Source organism: Fundulus heteroclitus, chromosome 12 (genome assembly GCF_011125445.2).
Source record: "Fundulus heteroclitus isolate FHET01 chromosome 12, MU-UCD_Fhet_4.1, whole genome shotgun sequence".
Taxonomy (NCBI): Eukaryota; Metazoa; Chordata; class Actinopteri; order Cyprinodontiformes; family Fundulidae; genus Fundulus; species Fundulus heteroclitus.
This window is the reverse complement of record NC_046372.1, coordinates 26,523,729-26,544,602: the sequence shown is the minus strand read 5'-3', so window position 1 is coordinate 26,544,602 and position 20,874 is coordinate 26,523,729. Positions and strand designations below refer to the sequence as shown.

Sequence of the window (20,874 nt, the reverse complement as noted above, 5' to 3'; positions counted from 1 at the left end):
CAGAGGTGCATTTTTTATGCTTTTATTTGGGATAGAAATTCTTAATACACTCAACAATACTATAACGTTACAGAGAAAAGGTGGGATAAAAAGACAATTTATGGGTTCTTGGTGTCAGCACAAAGACGGATGATTTTAAGTTGTAAAACTTCCAAACGCCTGTCTGTTTTTGTACAGAATCTGACTCTTCACACATCGTTAGCACAGTGTAAAAAAAAAAAAAAAACAGTGATTAACACGCAGTTCTTTTGTCCACGTGGGACATTTTACCGTACGGTGAGAAAAGTGGTCAAAAGTCAGGTCCTGTTTTATAACGAACAATACTAAGTAGGTCTGGGCGAAATAGCTTGAAAATAAAATCTACTTTTTTATTATACCAATTTTTTTTAAAACTTGCTTTTATGTCAAGCATATTGCAAGCTGTGAAACAACATGGCGGGTGCCATTGGAAAAAATGAAGAGGTTTGCTCTTTACAGTGAGCTTAGAACAGGCTTCACTTCACTTGTATAACTCAAAAATAACTTAAAAAGGTAAACGAATAACTTAAAAGTGCCTCGTATTATTGGTTAAAAAGTTAACTCTTTACAATATTTTGACGATATATTTTATTAAACATATATTCAGCATTGCTGCTGTTGTCTTTGTGGAAGCACAGTGAGTGCATTGGGAAAAGAAAATCCTGATTTTCCAAAAATTAAATCTTAAAAAATTGGATTATAAGGCACTTTAAATATATTTAAATATTTTCCCCATGTGTGTAATATCACTCCACGAACACAGTTGGGAGGACAGAGTAGCTGGACTACACTGCCCTGTTTCTAACATAAGGCCAAAATAAACTTTTATATTTAATTAACTTACTAGGTTTATTGTTGCTAGCGCGTACTCCAGGCTGCCTTTCATGAATGCACTTCTAGTTTAGACATTACAGTCAGGCAGTCTGGTAGACAGCTCAGGGGTCCTATCAGGTAATAACACAGTTTACCGTAATGCTCCTAATATCCATTAAGTGGAGCGGCTTTGTTGCTAACCAAAGTCATACTTACACATTTTAAAGTTTTCATCATCAGAAAAGAGAACTTAAATTGCTACTTTCCTTTTAGACTATATTTGTAGTTAAGGTCACTTTTAACCCGCCTGTTGCCATCAAATCATTGCAGATGGGATTTACTACTTTATTTTTCTCTTTAAACCGTTATTGTGCAGTGGAAAACCCACGGTAACACTGCATAGCTGCTAATTACTGCATTGTACAAACGCACTAAATCCTGGCACGTTTTTCTGATTACGCTAAAGCCATAAAATAGAAATAAATGGAGGGTGCCTATTAGACTTTTCAACATAATCAACATTTCTACATAATCGATGCTAGAAAAACTATTTAAGTATGTAACGCATATATAAGACACTCATTTGCCTCAAAATGTATCTAAATACATTTGTCCAAAGCTTCGCACTTCTTCCAGCATCAGCGCTGCAATGACAGACGCTCAGCCTCTCCACTCTGCCTCGGCTAATCCGTTTAAACATCACAGGCACGGATGTGGTCGACTTTTTAGCTTTAAAGGCATCAGAGGCTAATGTGGCCAATGATGGGACAAGTTCTGGTGGAACCGGGCCGAAACTGACAGAGCAGAAAAACATAGGAACCCGTAGGAACCTCAACAGAACCTGCTGCTGCTGATCACTGAAGAAAATATGATGCAACGTTACCAGAAAGACAGAAATAGTACAGGACTGCTGCTTATTACATCTGCAAGGATCAGATCCTTTTTTTAATGCGCCAGATCCATGTTTTGTTTTAAAACTAAATGTATTTTATTATAGAGTAGGGCCGTACGATAACAATAGAATAGATATCAATTGATAGACATGAGGTGTGATAGAAAAAAAAGTTCAATAGAAGATGACTTCCTTCTTTTTGCTTCTAGCCAATCATGTAGGTTAAAACTAGTCATTATATCCTCCCAGCCAATCACAAATCCAGACCCAGGAACGCTCCGTCATCAAGCTCCGCCCCCTTCATTGAGCACGCCTTTTTTCTTTCTTTTTTTAAAAACTTGCAGTTTTGGTATAAAGTAGGTTGAATAAAGGGTTGAGATAGGTAATGAAGCAATAGCATAAAAATAGCAGGGCTGCACTTAAAATATATGTTTTGAATTACTTGATAATTATCAATATCGATCAATAACATTTCTATTTTATCAATGTACTTTTTCTCTATATCGTCCAGCCCTGTTAATGAGTGATCCCTTATTTGTCCCTCAGTAGCAACATTTATTTATATCAGTAATATTTTTGCAGGTAAATAAAAACGCACCGTGGCACATTAAATATACGCAATTATAATAGAATAAATAAAATAACTATTACTAAACCAAAGGTACATGCTTCCATTATGCATATTAACGCTTAACTTATTAATGTTATCTGGGCTGTTTTTTCTTAAAAAAGTACACTTAAATTATATGAATTGTCCCTGTACTAATTGGTTTTGCCTCAATAAAAGAAGTCATCATCATCAGTCAATAAGATAATCATATTATTTAGCTTTTAATCAGAGTTCTGACTCTGTATTGGTCTTTTTTTTAACATTACTTGCATTTTTGTGGTGATTGTTGTTGTTTTTTCTCTCCTGAATACTTTTCAGGTAAGTGTAGGTAAGGTGTTTATTAATTCAGAGTCAGACGGTTGAAATCTGGAGAGATGTCACTTTCCTTGCTCCTGGATATTAAATCTGTGCCTTAAAACTTATTTAAAAGTCTGTTTTGCAGGTTTTTGTTTGGGGGGAAGGAGATTTTTAGATGTTTTAGTCCAAAGTAAATGAAATAACAAAGACAACCTTTAAATATTTGATTACACAAACAATTGTGACAGGACTGAATAACAATAAAATAGCACTAAAAGTCTTTTAGAGGAAAGTGCTGACATGAATAATTGATTCACAAAGGATGAAACCAGACAGAGGAACTCTGGCCAAACTGGTTTCCCTGTAATAAAGCTAAAGGTTGAAGCAGAAATGTATGCAGTCAAGTTAAAAACAAAAGAGTTACAGCCATTATTAATGCTGCTACAGTGGCAAATATTAATTATATTAAAGCTAAAAGAAAAGTGATCATATGTATTTATAGGTATTTAGATTTTGATGCCCAGTGATGGGCGTATGAAGGTCAGTGGGTTCTGAATCTGAATTTAAAATTATTCTCAGCTATAAACTATAGCTTTTTTAATTTTAACCAGAATCCTTACCTAGTCTCAATTATTTGGATGAAATGGTCAGTGTCTGCTAAAAATCAACTAAATGTTTATTATTGGACACCTAAACTTACAAATAGAACAGTTGCACAAATTTACTCATGTTTTAAGAAATAAAGAAAGATGGTTGGTGTGCAGAATAAAACGCCTCGTCATTGTGGCTTACAGACGTTTGCTAAACTTATAGCAAACGTCTCTAAGCCCCAGTGGGTGGAGGCAGATGAGCGTTCACACTGAGCCTGGTTCTGGTTCTGCTGGAGGTTCTCCTCCCTGTTAAAGGGGAGTTTTCCTCTCCACTGTCGCTTCATGCATGCTCAGTATGAGGGATTGCTGCAAAGCCATCAACAATGCAGACGACTGTCCACTGTGGCTCTACGCTCTTTCAGGAGGAGTGAATGCTGCTTGGAGAGACTTGATGCAACCTGCTGGGTTTCCTTAGAGAGGAAACTTTCTCACCAACCTGGAGGATCTGATGGAAGCTGACTTTGGAAAGAACCTTGAGATCATATGATGTTAATTGGTGCTATATAAATACAATTTTATTGAATCTCTGGAAGAATCTTTGTAAAGTAATCTTTGCTGCTCTTAAAGTTCAGCTAGCAAATCTTCTGTCAAATTACTCTGATAATGGCGTTTCAAACTGTAATCCTCAAACGTCTCTTTATGTTAACCGCACACTAAGGAAACAGCTTCGTGGTCGATTTCAGCAAATATTTGAAGGTCTGAGCCTTGTTAATTTCTTGAAATCTGTTCAATGATGTTTAGAATGCAGTATTTAGTCCACCTGTAACAAAGCGATATGATTTAAACTTGTAATACAAACTGAAGTAGGCCGGTCAAAGGTAGTCAGTGGGCCAGATGTGGCCCGCGGGCCGTAATGCCCGGTTTGCTCTGGTTATTTGTGCATTAAGAGCGTAGCTTATCTCTAGAAATATGTTTTGACTCTGGAGCCGTAGTCAGAGGCAGCATGAAATATTGTTAGTGACTCAGAACAGAGTAAACTGACTAGATTTAGTTTAGAAAGTAAGGACTAATGTATTTTTTTTTGTTTTTACAATGCTTCTTGATCTTTGGAACGCCCGTTTTTCCGTTTAATATGCGCCACATTTGCAAAGTTAAGCACTTGTGAGTTCAGCTACCGACTTGAACGAGTATTTGTGTCCATTAAAAACTCCATAAACCCTCTGGGCTTTTATTCATTTAGTCGTTTCTGACAAACCAAACATGTTATTCTGCTGTTTGTTGTTGTTTGGTTTTCTTCCTTGGAATTACACAATTGCTTGGTCCTCACAAACGAGGCACCTTTTAATGGAAACAAACGTTGGTTTCTGCACAATCTCAACTCATTTGTTATAAGATATTAAATAGATTCTACTGGACCTCTTCCAAAAACTGGCGAGACTAAAACTCAGAAATAGTGAAATATGTTGGAGATGTAATGGAAAGGTTGGAACTCTGGTGCTTATGCTATGTGAGTGTGAAAAAGCTAAAGACGTTTGGAACGCAATCATTTTATTTGTGAATAAGGTGCCCGGCACACATTTGGTCAAAAACTCGCTTTATGTTTGTTGGGATTACCATAAATAGTTTGGGGACGCCATAAATCTTGGTGTGACAACAGGGTGCAGGATAACTTTACGCCACTGGAAATCTCCCACTCAGTCCACTGTTAAGGAGTGGAAACAGGTTTTAAGTTGGATGGCTGAGTGGGTCACCTGTAGGGCGGCTGGGAGGGAAGATTTATTCAGTGAGGCTAATTTCTAGTTAAAATGCTGGACATGTAAGGATGTCTCCTCCTACCTTTATTTTTATTAGATACAGCTGCAGCATTGGTATAAAATGTAGACTTTCTAGGGTGTTTTTTTTGTTTTTTTGGCTTGTATTGTTTTGTGATCTATGTTATATGTTGTAGATCTGGCTTGTTCTCTGCATTGTTGCTGGATTGGATTTTTATTTTTTTTGTTTTTGTTTTCATGGTTATTTGTTTAAAAAAAAAACACAAGATGTATTTCTGATTGACGTAATTGTAACAAATTAATGTGTTCTTGTTTGTGTATGTCTGGCAAAAAACATCAATAAAAAATAAAGAAACGTTGGTTTCCAATGGTTTAAGGTTTTCTTGTCAAGAACTATTGATACAACAAAATAAGTAATCAACCAGAGGCAAGCCTGCTTACGCTTTGTGCTGAGTTTTTATCCTGTGTAATGTTATTAAAGAACAAATGTGTTGTTTCTTCCTCTCTTTAAGATCCCAAAGACCCGATCGCCATCGAAAGGCTCAACCTGATGAACATGGCCAAGCTGAGCATCAAAGGTCTGATCGAGTCGGCGCTCAACCTGGGACGCACGCTGGACTCCGACTACGCGCCGCTCCAGCAGTTCTTTGTTGTCATGGAGCACTGTCTTAAGCACGGACTAAAATGTAGGTGTCATCACATTTTCTGTATTCATGGGTATTCATCATAAGTCAGTCTGAAAATATAAAGCATGTAAAAATGTAGACTAGAGGTAGTTCTGATAAATGTTTCAAGCTTAGAACATTCTAGCGTTGTCGCCTTCATTGAGCTGCAGTTGCTATGACGAGGTTAATGGATGAAAAAACGACGTTCAATATTCCCCAAATCCATCCTCAGCTAAGAAGACGTTCCTGGGACAGAACAAGTCGTTCTGGGGGCCGCTGGAGCTCGTGGAGAAGTTGACTCCTGAGGCTGGAGAGATCACTGCCAGTGTGAAGGACCTGCCTGGGTTAAGGTGCGTTTCCTCACAGCTTCATCCAGGAAGACGTGATAAACGTGTTAAACGTCGGCGTTAAATCCTCCGTCTTTGTGTTCGACACCAGAACTCCTTTAGGGAGAGGCCGGGCCTGGTTACGCCTGGCCTTGATGCAGAAGAAGCTCTCTGACTACATGAAGACCATCATCAATAGAAAGGACCTGCTCAGGTACGTCTATATTCTCACACGCTGTGGACCTCTATCAGGAAATATGGCTACAATTAAAAAAATGGATTCATCGTTTAATCTTTGTTTTCCTTCACAACATGCAGACTTTCTGGTAACTGTGATCTTGATGACTTCTGGCCTTTTGAAGAACTTTTAGGACTTTTTTGTTTTAAGAGCTGATGAGAAGATTTCTGTTTTTGTTCCTATTTGGACCTTCCACCTACGTTTTTCTAGTTTATTAAATTTCTATTTTAAATCAGTGCATGTCTTTATTTCTCCTTTTTCATTCTCTTTGCTTGAAATTAGAGATTATCTGCTTAGCTGTGTTTCTTTCCTAGATGGAGCCACTAATGGAGCTACTGCTGCCATTACCCTTTTCCTTTATTATGTAGAAAGTACTCCTGGGTCAATGTGAGCTTCTGTGCTTTCTGTGTCTCTGCTCTGTCTTCTCTAAGCCCCAGTGGGTGGAGGCAGATGAGCGTTCACACTGAGCCTGGTTCTGGTTCTGCTGGAGGTTCTCCTCCCTGTTAAAGGGGAGTTTTCCTCTCCACTGTCGCTTCATGCATGCTCAGTATGAGGGATTGCTGCAAAGCCATCAACAATGCAGACGACTGTCCACTGTGGCTCTACGCTCTTTCAGGAGGAGTGAATGCTGCTTGGAGAGACTTGATGCAACCTGCTGGGTTTCCTTAGAGAGGAAACATTCAGGTGTTGTGTGAAAAATAAATTTAATAGAATTATTTTCTTAGACACTGTTTTGATTTTTTTGCTTACCTTTTATAAATAACGAGTTAATGAGTCAAGACCTCTCATCACCTCCACTTTCTGCGTCGATTTTCTTTAACTCCAGCTTGCATTTTCTTCTGCTGTTGCATTTGGGGCTAAAATTTAAATAAACTCTAAATTTTTCTCACACTGTTGAAATGAACAAAGATGAGAAATAAATGTTTGTTTGTCATCTTTTCCCGGTTTCCCCCTGCTGTTTGTTGGGTTCAGTAATTTTTGTCCTTCCTACCCCTGCCCTCTTGTCATGTTAGCAGTTTCTACCTCAACAGCAGTGAAATAAATCATTTTGGCTGTAAATGGAGGAATTATAGGGATAAAGCCTCCCCTGATAAAGCAGGTCTGTCTGGAAAAAGAAGAAGAAGAAGAAGAAGAAGAAGAAAATAAACCGTTCTTGAACCTGAGTTCTCTCTCCTCCCTTGCAGTGAGTTTTATGAGCCGAACGCTCTGATGATGGAGGAGGAGGGCGCCGTCATCGCCGGGCTGCTGGTCGGGCTCAACGTCATCGACGCCAATCTGTGCATGAAGGGCGAGGACTTGGACTCGCAGGTCGACGCGCTTTTCCACTTCGCCTTAAACTCAGTTAGAGTAAAACTGCTAAGGTTTAAACTCAAAATAACGCAGCAGGAGCTTTATTAAAGCTGATTGCCTCACGGTGGAGCTTCTAAAACACAACAAATGCTTTTTTATTTTATTTTTTTTATACTTTATCACTGGAGCTGCAGGTTTGAACCCTACAGCTGCTGAAGAAACTTATGAGCCGGCGTCACTTTTCACATTCAACACCTGATTGAGTTCTGGAGCCGGTTTCACTTCAGATTTCTGCAGAAACATTTCGTACAGTGAAGTGAAACTTTCTCCGGTATAAAGCTGTGGTTATTCTGGGGGCAATGCTGGCCGCAAAAACATAAAAAAAATGTTCACGCTTCCTCCCATCGTAGCTCTGGTTTCTGTCAACGTGTTTTTGGTGGAACGGCTCGTCGTCCAGGAGGACGGCAGGCTTTCCATGGCCTTCATGTAGTCTAGTGACTGTGTGGCCGGTGTAGGTACCAGATCGACTCGGGTCCTGCGTCTTCTGATGACGTCACTATACATTGTTGGTTTAACGTTTGCTCAATTGCGCAAAATATTGTAATTGGTCTGGACAACTTACTAAAGTAATTATAGCGGGGTGTAGGTTTTATTCGAGAGCGGGATTGCGGTTTGTAAACGGACAATTTTACGAAGAAAATCGCCATGGTCCCTGCGCCTCCTGATGACGTCACATTATGGCAACGCCACTCAAACAAACTACATTGAGCCGCGGTCTGCATTTGTAACGAATCAATTTTATTAAGTTAATTTAGCGGTTTCTTTTTTCTCAAAAGCTTGAACAAATATTCAAGCCAATTTACAAATAATTAATTAACAATTAACAAATATTTGACAATTGGCTCAATGTTTGGAAGAATATTGTTAACAAAAATGGAAGGGCTAGCCAGACTAATTTATCCAGCATATATCTTAAATGTACCAAATACCACAATAAAAATATAATCAAATTCATCACAATTTCATCTGGAATAATAAAAAAACATGTGATCAGAAAGAACAACATCAGTACAAAAAGGAGGAATGAACGTTATTGATTTTAAAGTGATGAATGCCATGATAAAATTAAATTTGGCTGCTGACTTTTATTAAAAATGAAATGAGTTTATGGTTTAGTTTCCCTTCAAAACTTAAAAAAAATTGGAGGAATTAAATTCCTCTAAGGTTGTAACTTTGATCCTGCAAAATTACCGATTAAATTGTCAGACTACCACACAAGTATTCCAAAATGATGTTAAAAGTTTTCATGCCTCGACTAATTTACAGGAAAATAACCGTAAATTAACAAAATAAAATTGATTTGTAACAAATGGAGACCGCGGGCGCATAATCTAGTTTGTTTGAGTTGAGTTGCCATATGTAGACGTCATCGGGAAGCACCCGAGCCAATCTGGCAGCCCGAGTCAATCTGGTACCTACACCGGTGGTGTCACCATCTAATGGAGTTAGCTTGGATTCCCATTAGCTGCCAAATTAATGACTGCTAGTCTTCCTAGGGTCCACACATCCAAGTCAAATATAAAACATGACAATTTAAAACAACGTTAACAATAAAGTAAATCCTAGGAGGTGGAAAATATGCAACTCAACGGTATCAGAAATAAAATACGGCTCAGTCAGTGAAGTCCCTCTGCAGTAGCTCTGTGGATTATATCTTCTTGAATTCTCCTCATGGTTCCAGTGAATTATTATATCCCTGTAACTCACTGTGGACTTCAGCTGGTTGCTTCTGGGTCGAGTGAGTTTCAATTCCTTTACCCATTTTAACCACAATATCTTCTATATGAGCTGCCCAAAACAAGTGAGTCTAAAATACCAACCTGTAATTAGATTAGCTTCAGTTGCACCTCGTTAACAGACGCTTAGTTAAGGTTTCATGTTTATTTTAGTTTCTTCCATGTATTTAATGCCAGTTTATTGGCCTTTAAAGGTACATAGCAACATTTGATCATGATGAAATAAAGTTATGGACACCAAGCCTCCATTCTGATAATGTTTTTAGGGTCCTTTTTGAGGCTAAATAGAACCTAGCGCCGGGCGCGATTAGCAGATATAAACGGATGTGGCGCCATCTAGCAACAGTATCGCAGGACTGTCACAATAATAAAATTAAATAATGACGGACCGAGCTTGACCCTCTGCAACGCCTCGCAGTAAAGCAGCAGCTCGGCGTGATGAAGACCAACGTTATTAATTAAATAAACCGATCTACAGCAGCTTTAAGAGCCTCATATCAGAACATTTACTCAGTCAGTCATCTCTGCGTCACATCTGAGCCTCGGCAGGTTTAGCGTCCGCTTCAGTGAACACCAACGATCAGACTGGATTCCCAGAGACATTCCAGGCTTTTCCCTTTTTGAATCATATATTTTTCTACGCTTGTTTCGCTGGATCTGGGACCTTTCTTCATTGTTTCGCCTGGAGATGCTAATAGCCGTTAGCCGCTTCCTAATTTAACACTTGCACGAGAATTTAACATTCATGTGCCACGGTTTGTTTAGCATCGTTTCCCTGCATTGTCGGCGCTGTTGTGAGTCTCTGTCTCTCTCCATCACACACAGACACATTGCAGCTAGCCGTAATAAAAGCTCCACGGTTGCAGTCAGAGCAAAACGAACAGAGCAGAGAGAACCCCGGTAAAAAGGAACAGCATTTACCGACTGCACTGCAGACAAGTTCCTGCTGGAATCGTCCCTTTCTCCAAACGCTGGCTTCTTCTTCCTCTGGTTTTGTCCCAAGTTAACGAAACACTGGAGCAAAATGTGACGTCCATACAAACAGTTGCAGGGGAGATTCGGTTGACGAGAGGCGGGCGTGGCTGACGTTAGCTTCCTTTCCACGACTGACTTAAATCAAGGAGGAGCACCAAAGTCTCGCGTGGTGGAGAGCGCCCTCTTGTGGGTTTTGCTGGTTTGTACCAAGAGCTCACACAAAATAACCAAGTCACTTTCACAGAGGCTCGTTTTAGCATTTAAAAAAGTCTGATTTCCAGGTAATGACTCCTTTTAATCCTGGAGTGAATTGGTCTGATGACAGATTCAGCTCAGATTTGTGAAACCCTTTACTGCAATAGTTAAAACAGAACCGAGGGCCCAAAAGGAGAACATCGTTCCTGCAGAGGCCATCACCATCCATTGATGATTATTTCCTGTTTTATTTTATTATCGACTCCAAATAAGATGTTGACTGTTGGAAAAAAACACTATATGTATGTTTAATTTGAGGGTTTAAAGCCAAAATCTTCCTTTTGATGAAATATAAACCTTGAGATAGTGAATGACGAAACTTAGAAAGAGAAGAGAAACTTTTTTGGTATCTGTTAATTGCTTCTTCTTCTTTAGATTTAGGAACTGAGGCTTATTTTCTTTACATGCACAGGTGGGCGTCATAGACTTCTCGATGTACCTGAAAGACGGAGGACACAGCAGCAAGAGTGCAGAGGGGTGAGTGATGCAACCTGACCCCAGGAATATAAGGGTTCTCCATGTGCGAGAACCTTTAGTACAAATTACCACCGTTTTCCTCTGTTGATGCAATAATAACACCAGAATTCAAAACTGAATTATTGTCATTTAAAACCGAAAAGCTACAATTATTCCTGCTGCTAATAAAGGGATTTATAGAACAGGAAGATTTTTGTTTTTTGGAGATATGTCTGATTTTGGTGGTTCTGTGTCCATATTATCCTGATAAAATTATAAACCAGTGACAAGTTTGTCTTCATTTAAAAAAAAAAAAAAAAAAGAGTCATATGATTGAGATCCTGGTCCTGTTTGAGCACCTGACCAGGTCCAAGTTTCAACGCTTTGACCCAAACTCTTACCCATGGATGAAATGTACTTGTTTAAATCTTTAGGAACCGCCAAACTGATTATAAAGTAGAAACACAGCAACGCCTCATCAACATGTACTGAGACGATGGAGGAACCCTCTGCTCCAACTCCTTCAGACTCCAGATTCCTTAGCCGCCCAGACTGTAAAAAGGGAACTCAAAGTTAGTCAAATGTTCTTGAAATGAGTGTATTTTCCCTTGATTTGAGCAGGTAAATAAGACTATTTCCCCATGGAATAAGATTTTTGCACCTAAAATTAGGACAACTCATCTCCGTCTTCTTATTTTAAGTGCAGTATATCTTATTTTAGGGGTAAAAATACTCATTCCATTAGTGGATCTTATTTACCTGCTAAAATCAAGGAAAAATGTACTAATTTCAAGAAATACTTTCTTACTTTTAGTTCCCTTTTTGCAGTGCAAACAGACAAGCCAAAGGTTTTATGATCAGAGGAGAGAAAGTCGTAATGGGGAATTCGTTAAACTGGTTTTAGCTTTCGCTCATCTGGCAGCAGAATCTAAACGTTCCCTCCAGGAGAGACAGGCCGACAAGCACATCCCCATTTACGTAACTTAACACAACAGGCAAGTTTTACAAGTAATGTGCACGGATAGATATTACCACAGCAGGAAACATTTATTACAAGATGTTGCATTAATATAGAAAAAACATTTAACAGCAACCCTCATAATGCCAAACTGATCAAGAGCTTCTGTTTCTGCAACTGCTGTGTTTTTCAGACTTTAAGTCGCACCAACACATGTCCTTTCAAGGTTCTTTCCAAAGTCAGCTTCCATCAGATCCTCCAGGTTGGTGAGAAAGTTTCCTCTCTAAGGAAACCCAGCAGGTTGCATCAAGTCTCTCCAAGCAGCATTCACTCCTCCTGAAAGAGCGTAGAGCCACAGTGGACAGTCGTCTGCATTGTTGATGGCTTTGCAGCAATCCCTCATACTGAGCATGCATGAAGCGACAGATGAGAGGAAAACTCCCCTTTAACAGGGAGGAGAACCTCCAGCAGAACCAGAACCAGGCTCAGTGTGAACGCTCATCTGCCTCCACCCACTGGGGCTTAGAGAAGACAGAGCAGAGACACAGAAAGCTCAGAAGCTCACATTGACCCAGGAGTACTTTCTATGTTAGAGAAGACAGAGCAGAGACACAGAAAGCACAGAAGCTCACATTGACCCAGGGGTACTTTCTATGGTAGATGGTAATAGAGGATGATCTGCCTCCCCTGATGATGTCACAGCTAACAGAATGCCAGACCAGGTGTACCTTCTAAGGAGAGAAAATGACAGAGAACAAAAAGTTAAAAGCTGAAATAACAACAAACAATGCAGATTGGAGAGCAGTAGGAGAACTCAGCAGAGAGAGAGAAATAGACCCTGATATCCTCCAGCAGCCTAAGCCTATAGCATCATAACTATAGAGGTAGCTCAGGGTAACATGAGCCACTCTGACTAGAAGCTTTGTCACAAAGGAAAGTTTTAAGATTAGTCTTAAAAGTAGACAGGTAGGCGCGTTTAACTCAGCCCGTCCGCTACGTCGGGACAGCAGCCACACCGAAGTGCTACAGGAGCCAACTGGTTTTCACTAACTTAGTGAGCCCTGTTGTGGCTGTAGACAGTGATGTTTACTCCTTGATTCATGCTGGTCAAGATGAATTACAATTTAAATTTGATATATAAGTTGCAGGATCGGCCAAACTATGGGGAAAAAGTGCGACTTATAGTCAGAGAAATACGGTCCTTGTTTAGCAGAGGCAGATTTCCTCTGTTTGCTGCTTAAAAGGAGATCCACAGGTCCACACAACTGTGTGAAAGGCAACATGCGCCGAAGGGGCGACACAAAAAGCATACCTCAGCCTTTAGGCATTCAAACTAAAGAACACCGTACCGACGGTCATGCACGGTGGGGGCAGCATCATGCTGAGGGTCCACTTCGCTGCCAGTTCGTTAGAAGACAACCTCCAAATTACTCAGCTTCAGCTTAAATCAGCAGCTGAATGGTTGAAACCTGGACTCAGCTGGTTATTCCTACAGGACGATGATCCCAAAACACATCAGAACGGGTTTAGGGAAGAAGAAAGTGGGATAACGGCTGGGATGTCCTTCCCAATGCCACAACTTTATCCCTGTCGGACATCCATGTACTAAAGAAACCTGCTAATTCAGAGGAGATCTACTAATTCTGCCAGGGGGATAGAGGCCAAAGCTGTTGGCTCCAAAAATATGTTGGAAATTAGACCAAATGTTAATTAGGTTGTGTGTACAAATATCTGGGCATGCATGTATAATGTAGGCCCTTTGTAGATGTGGGAAAACCCACAATAAATACTTTTTACAATTCATTGTTATTGTCAAAAGCCCATCATGAAGTATGTTAACTTCTGACCTTTACTGTAAATTTGTATTATCATAACCAGAATAATCATAACACTGATTCAGCACGTAAATTTAAACTCTTCTTATTTGTCTTAAAGGGACAGCGCAGAATTTATTTTAACAGGGTTCTGTTGTGAGGTTATGAGCAATCAATATCTAACTAGAAGATGCTAACTCTCTTAGCATTTTTTACTTTCATGACACCTACAGAAACCTTTTGATCAGTGTGAGGATAAATAAGTTTTTTTGTTGACTTCCTTCCAGCGACGGTCAGATCACCGCGATCCTCGATCAGAAGAATTACGTGGAGGAACTGAACAGACACTTGAGGTTCGCCTGGACGTCTCGTTGCTTCGCTCTAATGTCTAATTACTATTATTATTATTATATTATTACTGTCTGCCGAGCTTCACGACTCACACAGCTCTGTGTTTGTTTCCAGTGCATCAGTAAATAACCTCCAGGCCAAAGTAGACGCTTTGGAAAAGTCCAACACGAAGCTGACAGAAGAGGTGAGTCTTCTGCCTTCAGCTCCTGAGTGAAAGAAAAATCCGATGCTCTTCGTTTTTACGAACTTTCCGGTCCGTGTCTGTCGTTTCAGCTCGCTGTGGCGAACAACAGGATCATCACTTTACAAGAAGACGTGGAAAGAGTTAAAGAGGAGAGCTCGTATCAGCTGGACTCCAGGAAGGTGCACGATTCTTTTCCTCATAACCATAACGTTATTATTAGTGACGCGCCGGTCAGTCGGCCATTTTTCTTTGATCGGCTCTGATCCGATCAGATGTAGGACAAGTTCTAAAAAACTTTCTAGAACTCGTTATTAAATTCCTTCAAACTGCAAAATCCTTTTTATGTTGTTTTTTTCAATCTGCAAGCACGTCAACACAGCCTGCCCTTTGAATCGTTTACGTTTATTAAAGGTACATAGCCACGTAATATGCTTACAAAACAGACCGAAAACCGAAAAATAAAGTTATATCCACCAAGCCTCCATCCTGATAGTCTTTGTTTAGGCTAAATAGAATCCAGCGCCGGGCATCATTAAATATAAACAGACATGGCAACTTCTTCCGGCAGTATCGCAGAACTATCATTTGCTTAATTAATAAACCAGTATTAATAATTAATACCGGACAGAGTCTGATCCTCTGCAATGCCTCGCAGTAAAGCAGCAGCTCGGTGTGATCAATTAACCGTTATTAATTAAATAAACCGATCTAAGAGCCTGACATCAGAACATTTACTCACGTCAGTCAACTCTGCGTCACATCTGAGCCTCGGCAGGTTTAGCGTCTGCTTCAGTGAACACCAACGTTCAGACTGGATTCCCAGAGACATTCCAGACTTTTCTTCTTGGAATCATATATTTTTGCTTTTTTTTCACTAGATCTTGGACCTTTCTTCATAATTTTGCTGGGAGATGCTAATAGCCGTTAGCCGCTTCCTTGTTTTATCCCCTGCTGTGCATGCGCAGTGACGTACTTCTGTTTAAATCATAAATAAACATTAAAGGCTTTATTTACTAACAAGTTGAGCAACAACAAAGCATAAAACACCAAAATAACAACTAATACACCAGCAGGGCGTAATAATCTTTCATAAAAACTTTGTATGCAACCAGAGTGAGCTGCTGATGTATAAATAAATAAACGTGAAATAACGTGACTACGCACCTTTAAAGTCAGATGAAGGCTCGGCAGACATATAGGGAATAATCTCATAATGGCTAAATTTTTCATTAGATTAAAAACTGCGGGGGGGGGGGGGTAGTTTTAGCTTTCTATCACACTTAGCATCTTGCATTAAGTCTTAAAAGGAAAATAGGCCTTGATTTCTAAAAGCTCCTCCTGCTGCACTAGCCTGTTTTTAGCATTTATTGTCCTTCTGATTTGATTAATTTTAACTCCTGAATGCGTGAATTTATAAAGATTTTACGTCACAACACCTGGAAACTTAAACCGGTTCCCGTTTGCTCCAGGCGTCATCAGCGGACGGACAGGTGCTGGGTGAGACCCGGAAGCAGCTCAAAGAGGAAACTCAGCTTCGACTGGTGAGCGTCCGTTCGTCCTGCAGGATTTATTCCTCTGTAAACCTAAACCCAGCTTATATTTTATTCCTCTCTAATCCTGGACCCTGCTTATAAATCTTTTTCACCGTAACCTGCTCCTGGTGTTGGTCTCACGGCATAAACCTGCAGAAAATAGGGTTTCAGGGTGAAAGCTGGTCTGTGTGCAGGACGTGGAGCGAGAGCTGGAGGTGCAGATCGGGATGAAGCAGGAGATGGAGCTGTCCATGAAGATGCTGGAGAAGGACATCTGTGAGAAGCAGGACGCCCTGGTGGAGCTGCGGCAGCAGCTGGAAGACCTCCGTGCCATCAACCAACAGCTCAGCCACAAGTCACAGGTGAGCCGCCGCCGGGTTCTCCCACATGCACGGCAAAAGGGGAACTAACAGGAAGTACAATTTTCTTAAAATATGCGTATTTTTACTTGATTTAAGCAGCTAAATAAGACTATTTGCCAATGGAATGAGAATTTCTACCCCTAAGATGAGATAATTAGACTTCCTGCACTTGAAATCAGACGATGGAGATGACTGTTTGGCAAATAGTCTGATTTACCAGCTCAAATCAAAGAAAAAAGGATTTTACCTACTTTTAGTTCCCTTTTTGCAGTTTGTTACAGCTGCAGATCAGATCTGTGCAACAATCCGTCTTTATCTCAGCTTCACAATCACCGTCGGTCTGATGACCGTTCCTTTCCAAACAGCCATCACACAAAGGTCTGTGTATAATCCTCCAAATTCAGAATTAAATAAAAACCATGCAGATTAATATATTGATTAAAACGTAAAGATTGACCCCCTATAACCAATAAAATCTGCCATAAAATGCGACCTGGGGGCCTTTTGCAGCTCCTGCGCTGATTTTTGTCCAGACCTCAAATACAAAACCATTTTATTTATAAAGCACACTTAAAAAAATGTTTTTTAAATCCACGATGCTGTACAGTATTAAAACAGATTAAACCAAGACACAAAAAATGATAATAAAATAGAGCTTAAAACAACAAAAGCAGAATGTGTTTCATAACAGGGATTAAACTTGGTCATCCAAACTAAATGTGGATTTTTTTTTTTATAAACACAGATCAGGCATAACATTATGACCAGGCTAAGTTTGCAGGTCGGACGCTTTGTTTGAAGTAAAAAACATGGAATAAAAGTTTTGAAACGAATCTGAAAACGCTCAAACAGCGAAAGCAAGACGATCTGGGTCAGAACATCTCGTTGGACCTGCAGAGGTGAGAATGTGTTTCAAACGGTCCTGATGAGGAAACGGGGGGGGGGGGGAACAGGGAGGAAGTAGGCGTGGTTCGACCCGACAGCCGAGCTTTGAGATTAAAGGTTGTCCATCAGAGGAGGAAGAGGAGCTCATCTGACTGTCGGTTCTTCCTCAGAGCGCAGACGCCAGCTCCAAACAGAAGAGCGAGGCCATCGCTCGGCTGGAGGAGAAGATCAACCAGATGTCTGGGACCATAAAGCAGCTGGAGAACAGGTGAGGACGCTGTGGACGCGCACACCTGGATGCCTCAGAGATCGTTTACCTACTCAAGCGTCTTACTTCTCTCTCTCCATCTCCATTGTGTCTGTGTTTTTTATTTGAACTTATTTGTTTTATCCATTTCGTGCTGCTTTTCTGCCCCCGGCTCAGTGATAAAGGCTTGGTGAAGCAGGCCAGAACCCTGAGCGCCACGGCGGGGAAGCTGCTGCAGCAGTAGCTCCGCCCACAAACACGCAAGCCTGCCTAACATAGACATAACCAAACTAGGATGTTCCCTTTTCTGTACGACGCTCCGTTTGTTGTCGACCACTTAAAGCCCCGCGCCTTTCCTGCAGCGGCTCTCCCGCTTTGTTTTCTGGGACTGAACCGGCCCTCTTAGCCCCCCCCCCCCCCCGATTAGAAGCCTGGCTCCAGCAGGCGCGTATGCAGCGGTGATGATTTAGATCTGATGGACTGACGAGGAGAGCGTTGATCGTGGGGGGGGGGGCTGTTCTGGTATCCAGCAGGGTTGCTTTCATTCGACGAGCTGCATGCAAAGGGTCAAGGGTCAGCACAGGAGCGAGATGCCGTTAGAAAAAAGGCCGACATTGATTAATTTTGAACTGTGTGTGAACATTAACATTGCTGTAAACTGTAGTAATCACTAGGAAATAAAACTGTGAACAAAACGCAGCCTGCTTCATCCTCTTTGTTTTCCTCGTCTCCAGACCTTAGTTCTCTTCTTCCTGTCTGTCTGTCTGTCTGTCTGTCTGTCTGTCTCTCTTTTAATTTTAGCCTTAGTTTGCATCCACTCCTCGTTTTTTTTTTTTTTTCGTTTCACCGTGAGTTTGTTTTAACCCCGCTCACCCCACATCCAGATGCAAACAGGCCGAGAGGGAGCGGGATCTGGCTTTAGAGGCCAACCGGCTCTTCAAGCAGGACTTTGGGGACAAAATTGAGAGTCTGCAGGTGGAGGTGGAGCAGCTGCGCAGACAAAGGTGAATATCAGAGATTTAGGAATGCAAATTCAGTCGAGCATGAAGGTGTTGATTTTTTTTTTGTTTTTTGTTTTTTTGGAGCCTTTTTCCTCTGTCAGCATCAAACCCACACTGCAAAAACTGACCTAAAAATAAGTAAAATGTTCTTAAAATTAGTATTTGTGTCCTAGATTTGAGCAGGTAAATAATATTATCTGCCAATGGAGCAAGTATTTTGACCCCTAAAATAAGATAATTAGACTTCCTGCTCTTGAAATAAGATAATGGAGATGAATTGTTCCTATTTTAAGTGCAAAAATCTTATTCCATTGGCAGATCATCTTATTTACCAGCTCAAATCAAGGACAAATACACTAATTTTAAGAAAATTTTACCTATTTTTAGTTCTGTTTTTACAGTGCATATTAGAGAAACCCCTGAAAAAAATCTAACTTGTGCTCCCAGCTGTTCAGATAAATGCTAAAGAGTCCCAAATTACACATACATTTATGAGGCAATGTAAACATCTGACTGAAACAGTGTAAAGTTTACCGGTCTGAGCACTGGACCCTGAGGAAAACGTCCTTTAGATCTGAAGCTAAGCTAAGCTGCTCCCTTCAGGCTCCACAAACACAGTTTACTGGACTAAAATCTTTAAATTCTACATTCCTGTCATTAATAAACAAACGAATCAGTTTTTGCCTGTAGGCTGATCCTGTTTTCTGTTGCAGATCTGCTCTTGAGCAGGAGCTGAGGAGAGAACGGGAGCTGAAGCATCATGTCAGCGCCACAGCTTCTGCTTCTGCTCCGAGGAGGATCAAACATTCAGAGAGTCCTCCAAAGGTCGGCCTTAAACGCTAAGACCCCAGCAGGTGAGGCCAGACACCTGAGCTTTGTGTTTAGATCTGTTCTTCCCCCCAAAAACAGCGACTTTCAGAATCCACACCGACGGGAAGGGAGACGGACCAGGAGGAGAAAACCACTGCGAGCTCCAGTCTGTGAGTCTGATGCTGCTGGAGAGAAATTTGTTCCGTTATTGTTGCAGAAACACGCTTTTGTAAATGGAAATCCAGGAATTACATTTTCCTGACCAGAAAAAAAGGTTTTGAGTGTAACATCACATTTTATTTTCTAATTTAAATGTTTTCAAATTTCTCTTTTTCAGATTGAATTTTACGAGTTGCATTCTTTCCACATTTCGCCTTACAGAACACGTTCTCTGTAATTCTTGCTCTTGACGTGTCTTGGCTCCTCACGCCTCCAGGAGTGAAGAGAACGGCTCCATCCAGATACATTTTAATTATCTTTAATTATAGCTCCTGTTCCTTCATCTTTCATGGGATCAACAGTTAGAACTCTATCCTGGGGAGGAAAGGAGCTTTCTGACAGCCTTTAACGCCGCCGTCATTACGTGCAACGCTGCCAGTCAGATCCTCGACAGCCTTCTGAAAATGAACTGCAAAGGACGCAATCTCTTCTCTCCAGACATTTTCGTTGATTTCCATGAGGGGCTGTGCTGATATGTCATGTTACGCAAAGGATTGTGGGATACCTTAAGGGTTGTTGCACGGTTTCTAGGCTAAACTGGCCGTGAGAGGAAGCTTACAGGCTCCTTTTCCTACCTCCTTCCTTTTCCTACCTCCTTCCTTACTATTGGGACATCACTTATCATGGCGGCCGCTGACGCATTTCTGCTGTGACTAGAGACTCCTCGCTTTATGAGGATATTTAGATTGAGCCTCAATAATCTGGTAAACACAATTTGAAAAGAAATTGCAAAAAAACATTTAGAAAAAAAATCATCTGGGAGAAAAAAGTCTTTCTTTTTAAATAAAATCTGAGAAAACACCAAACCATTTTTTTATTAAGAAGTTTTCAAATTTCCATTTACAAAAAAGTGTTATTTGCAACAATAATGGAGCAAAATTCACTCCACATTATGTACAGACTTTGTTTTTAATATTGATTGAATGTATGATGACTTTCTCTGATATTTTGTTTTTTTTAAGGTCCTTGTCACATACTGAGGATGAGCAGGTGAGACGTTTATGAAATCTCCAGGAATCTAGTCAGGCCTGGTCCACGTAGCAGCACATCTGGGAAAAACAGACATTTTCAGCCTCACATAAACGCCGTTATACGTCCCTTAAAACAAAACAATCCTAAAAACTCCGGACCAACGTGGAGTTTTATAAACGCTCCGGTTTTGAGCCTGCGTGCGTACATGAAAAAACGGATATTAACGTCCAGCAGGATGAATATTGCTTCGCTGCATCACACGTGTGACCATTGTTCATACACTCAGCCATACGGTGGAGTTAAAAATTAATTTCGTCAGAGAGGTGTTAATTTTTTACGCTCCTTCAGACACTTTTTGTTTGTATTTTTTTTACAAGCCCAACTGCTGCAACATCGCCACGGAGGCACAATGCTGCCGCCGGTTTGACGCGATTCCCAAACGTCATTGTCTTGAGTTTTATTAACTTTACATTCTAAAATGGCATTTAAAAGAAGAAAAAAAAGAAAAAAAAAAAAAAAAAGAAGCTCGACTTCTTTATCTGTTCA

General features: G+C 40.5%; 1 protein-coding gene across 5 annotated transcripts in view; it reads left to right on the top strand.

The window, feature by feature from the left end:
* The window catches only part of rufy3 (RUN and FYVE domain containing 3), a 30,633-nt gene that overhangs the window by 7,396 nt on the left and 2,363 nt on the right, over positions 1-20,874 (top strand). For 3 of the 5 annotated variants that reach the window (XM_012865303.3, XM_012865304.3, XM_036144371.1), the window contains exons 2-16: positions 5,505-5,678; positions 5,890-6,007; positions 6,096-6,197; positions 7,406-7,529; positions 10,950-11,014; positions 14,053-14,118; positions 14,231-14,300; positions 14,390-14,479; positions 15,770-15,841; positions 16,027-16,194; positions 17,250-17,347; positions 18,211-18,330; positions 19,041-19,152; positions 19,237-19,307; positions 20,319-20,346. In XM_012865303.3, coding sequence (XP_012720757.2) covers positions 5,505-5,678; positions 5,890-6,007; positions 6,096-6,197; positions 7,406-7,529; positions 10,950-11,014; positions 14,053-14,118; positions 14,231-14,300; positions 14,390-14,479; positions 15,770-15,841; positions 16,027-16,194; positions 17,250-17,347; positions 18,211-18,330; positions 19,041-19,152; positions 19,237-19,307; positions 20,319-20,346 — 1,478 coding nt within the window. Of the gene's footprint in view, positions 1-5,504; positions 5,679-5,889; positions 6,008-6,095; positions 6,198-7,405; positions 7,530-10,949; positions 11,015-14,052; positions 14,119-14,230; positions 14,301-14,389; positions 14,480-15,769; positions 15,842-16,026; positions 16,195-17,249; positions 17,348-17,503; positions 18,026-18,210; positions 18,331-19,040; positions 19,153-19,236; positions 19,308-20,318; positions 20,347-20,874 lie in introns of those variants that run through there. The other 2 variants (XM_036144372.1, XM_012865306.3) reach the window with 1 other exon arrangement.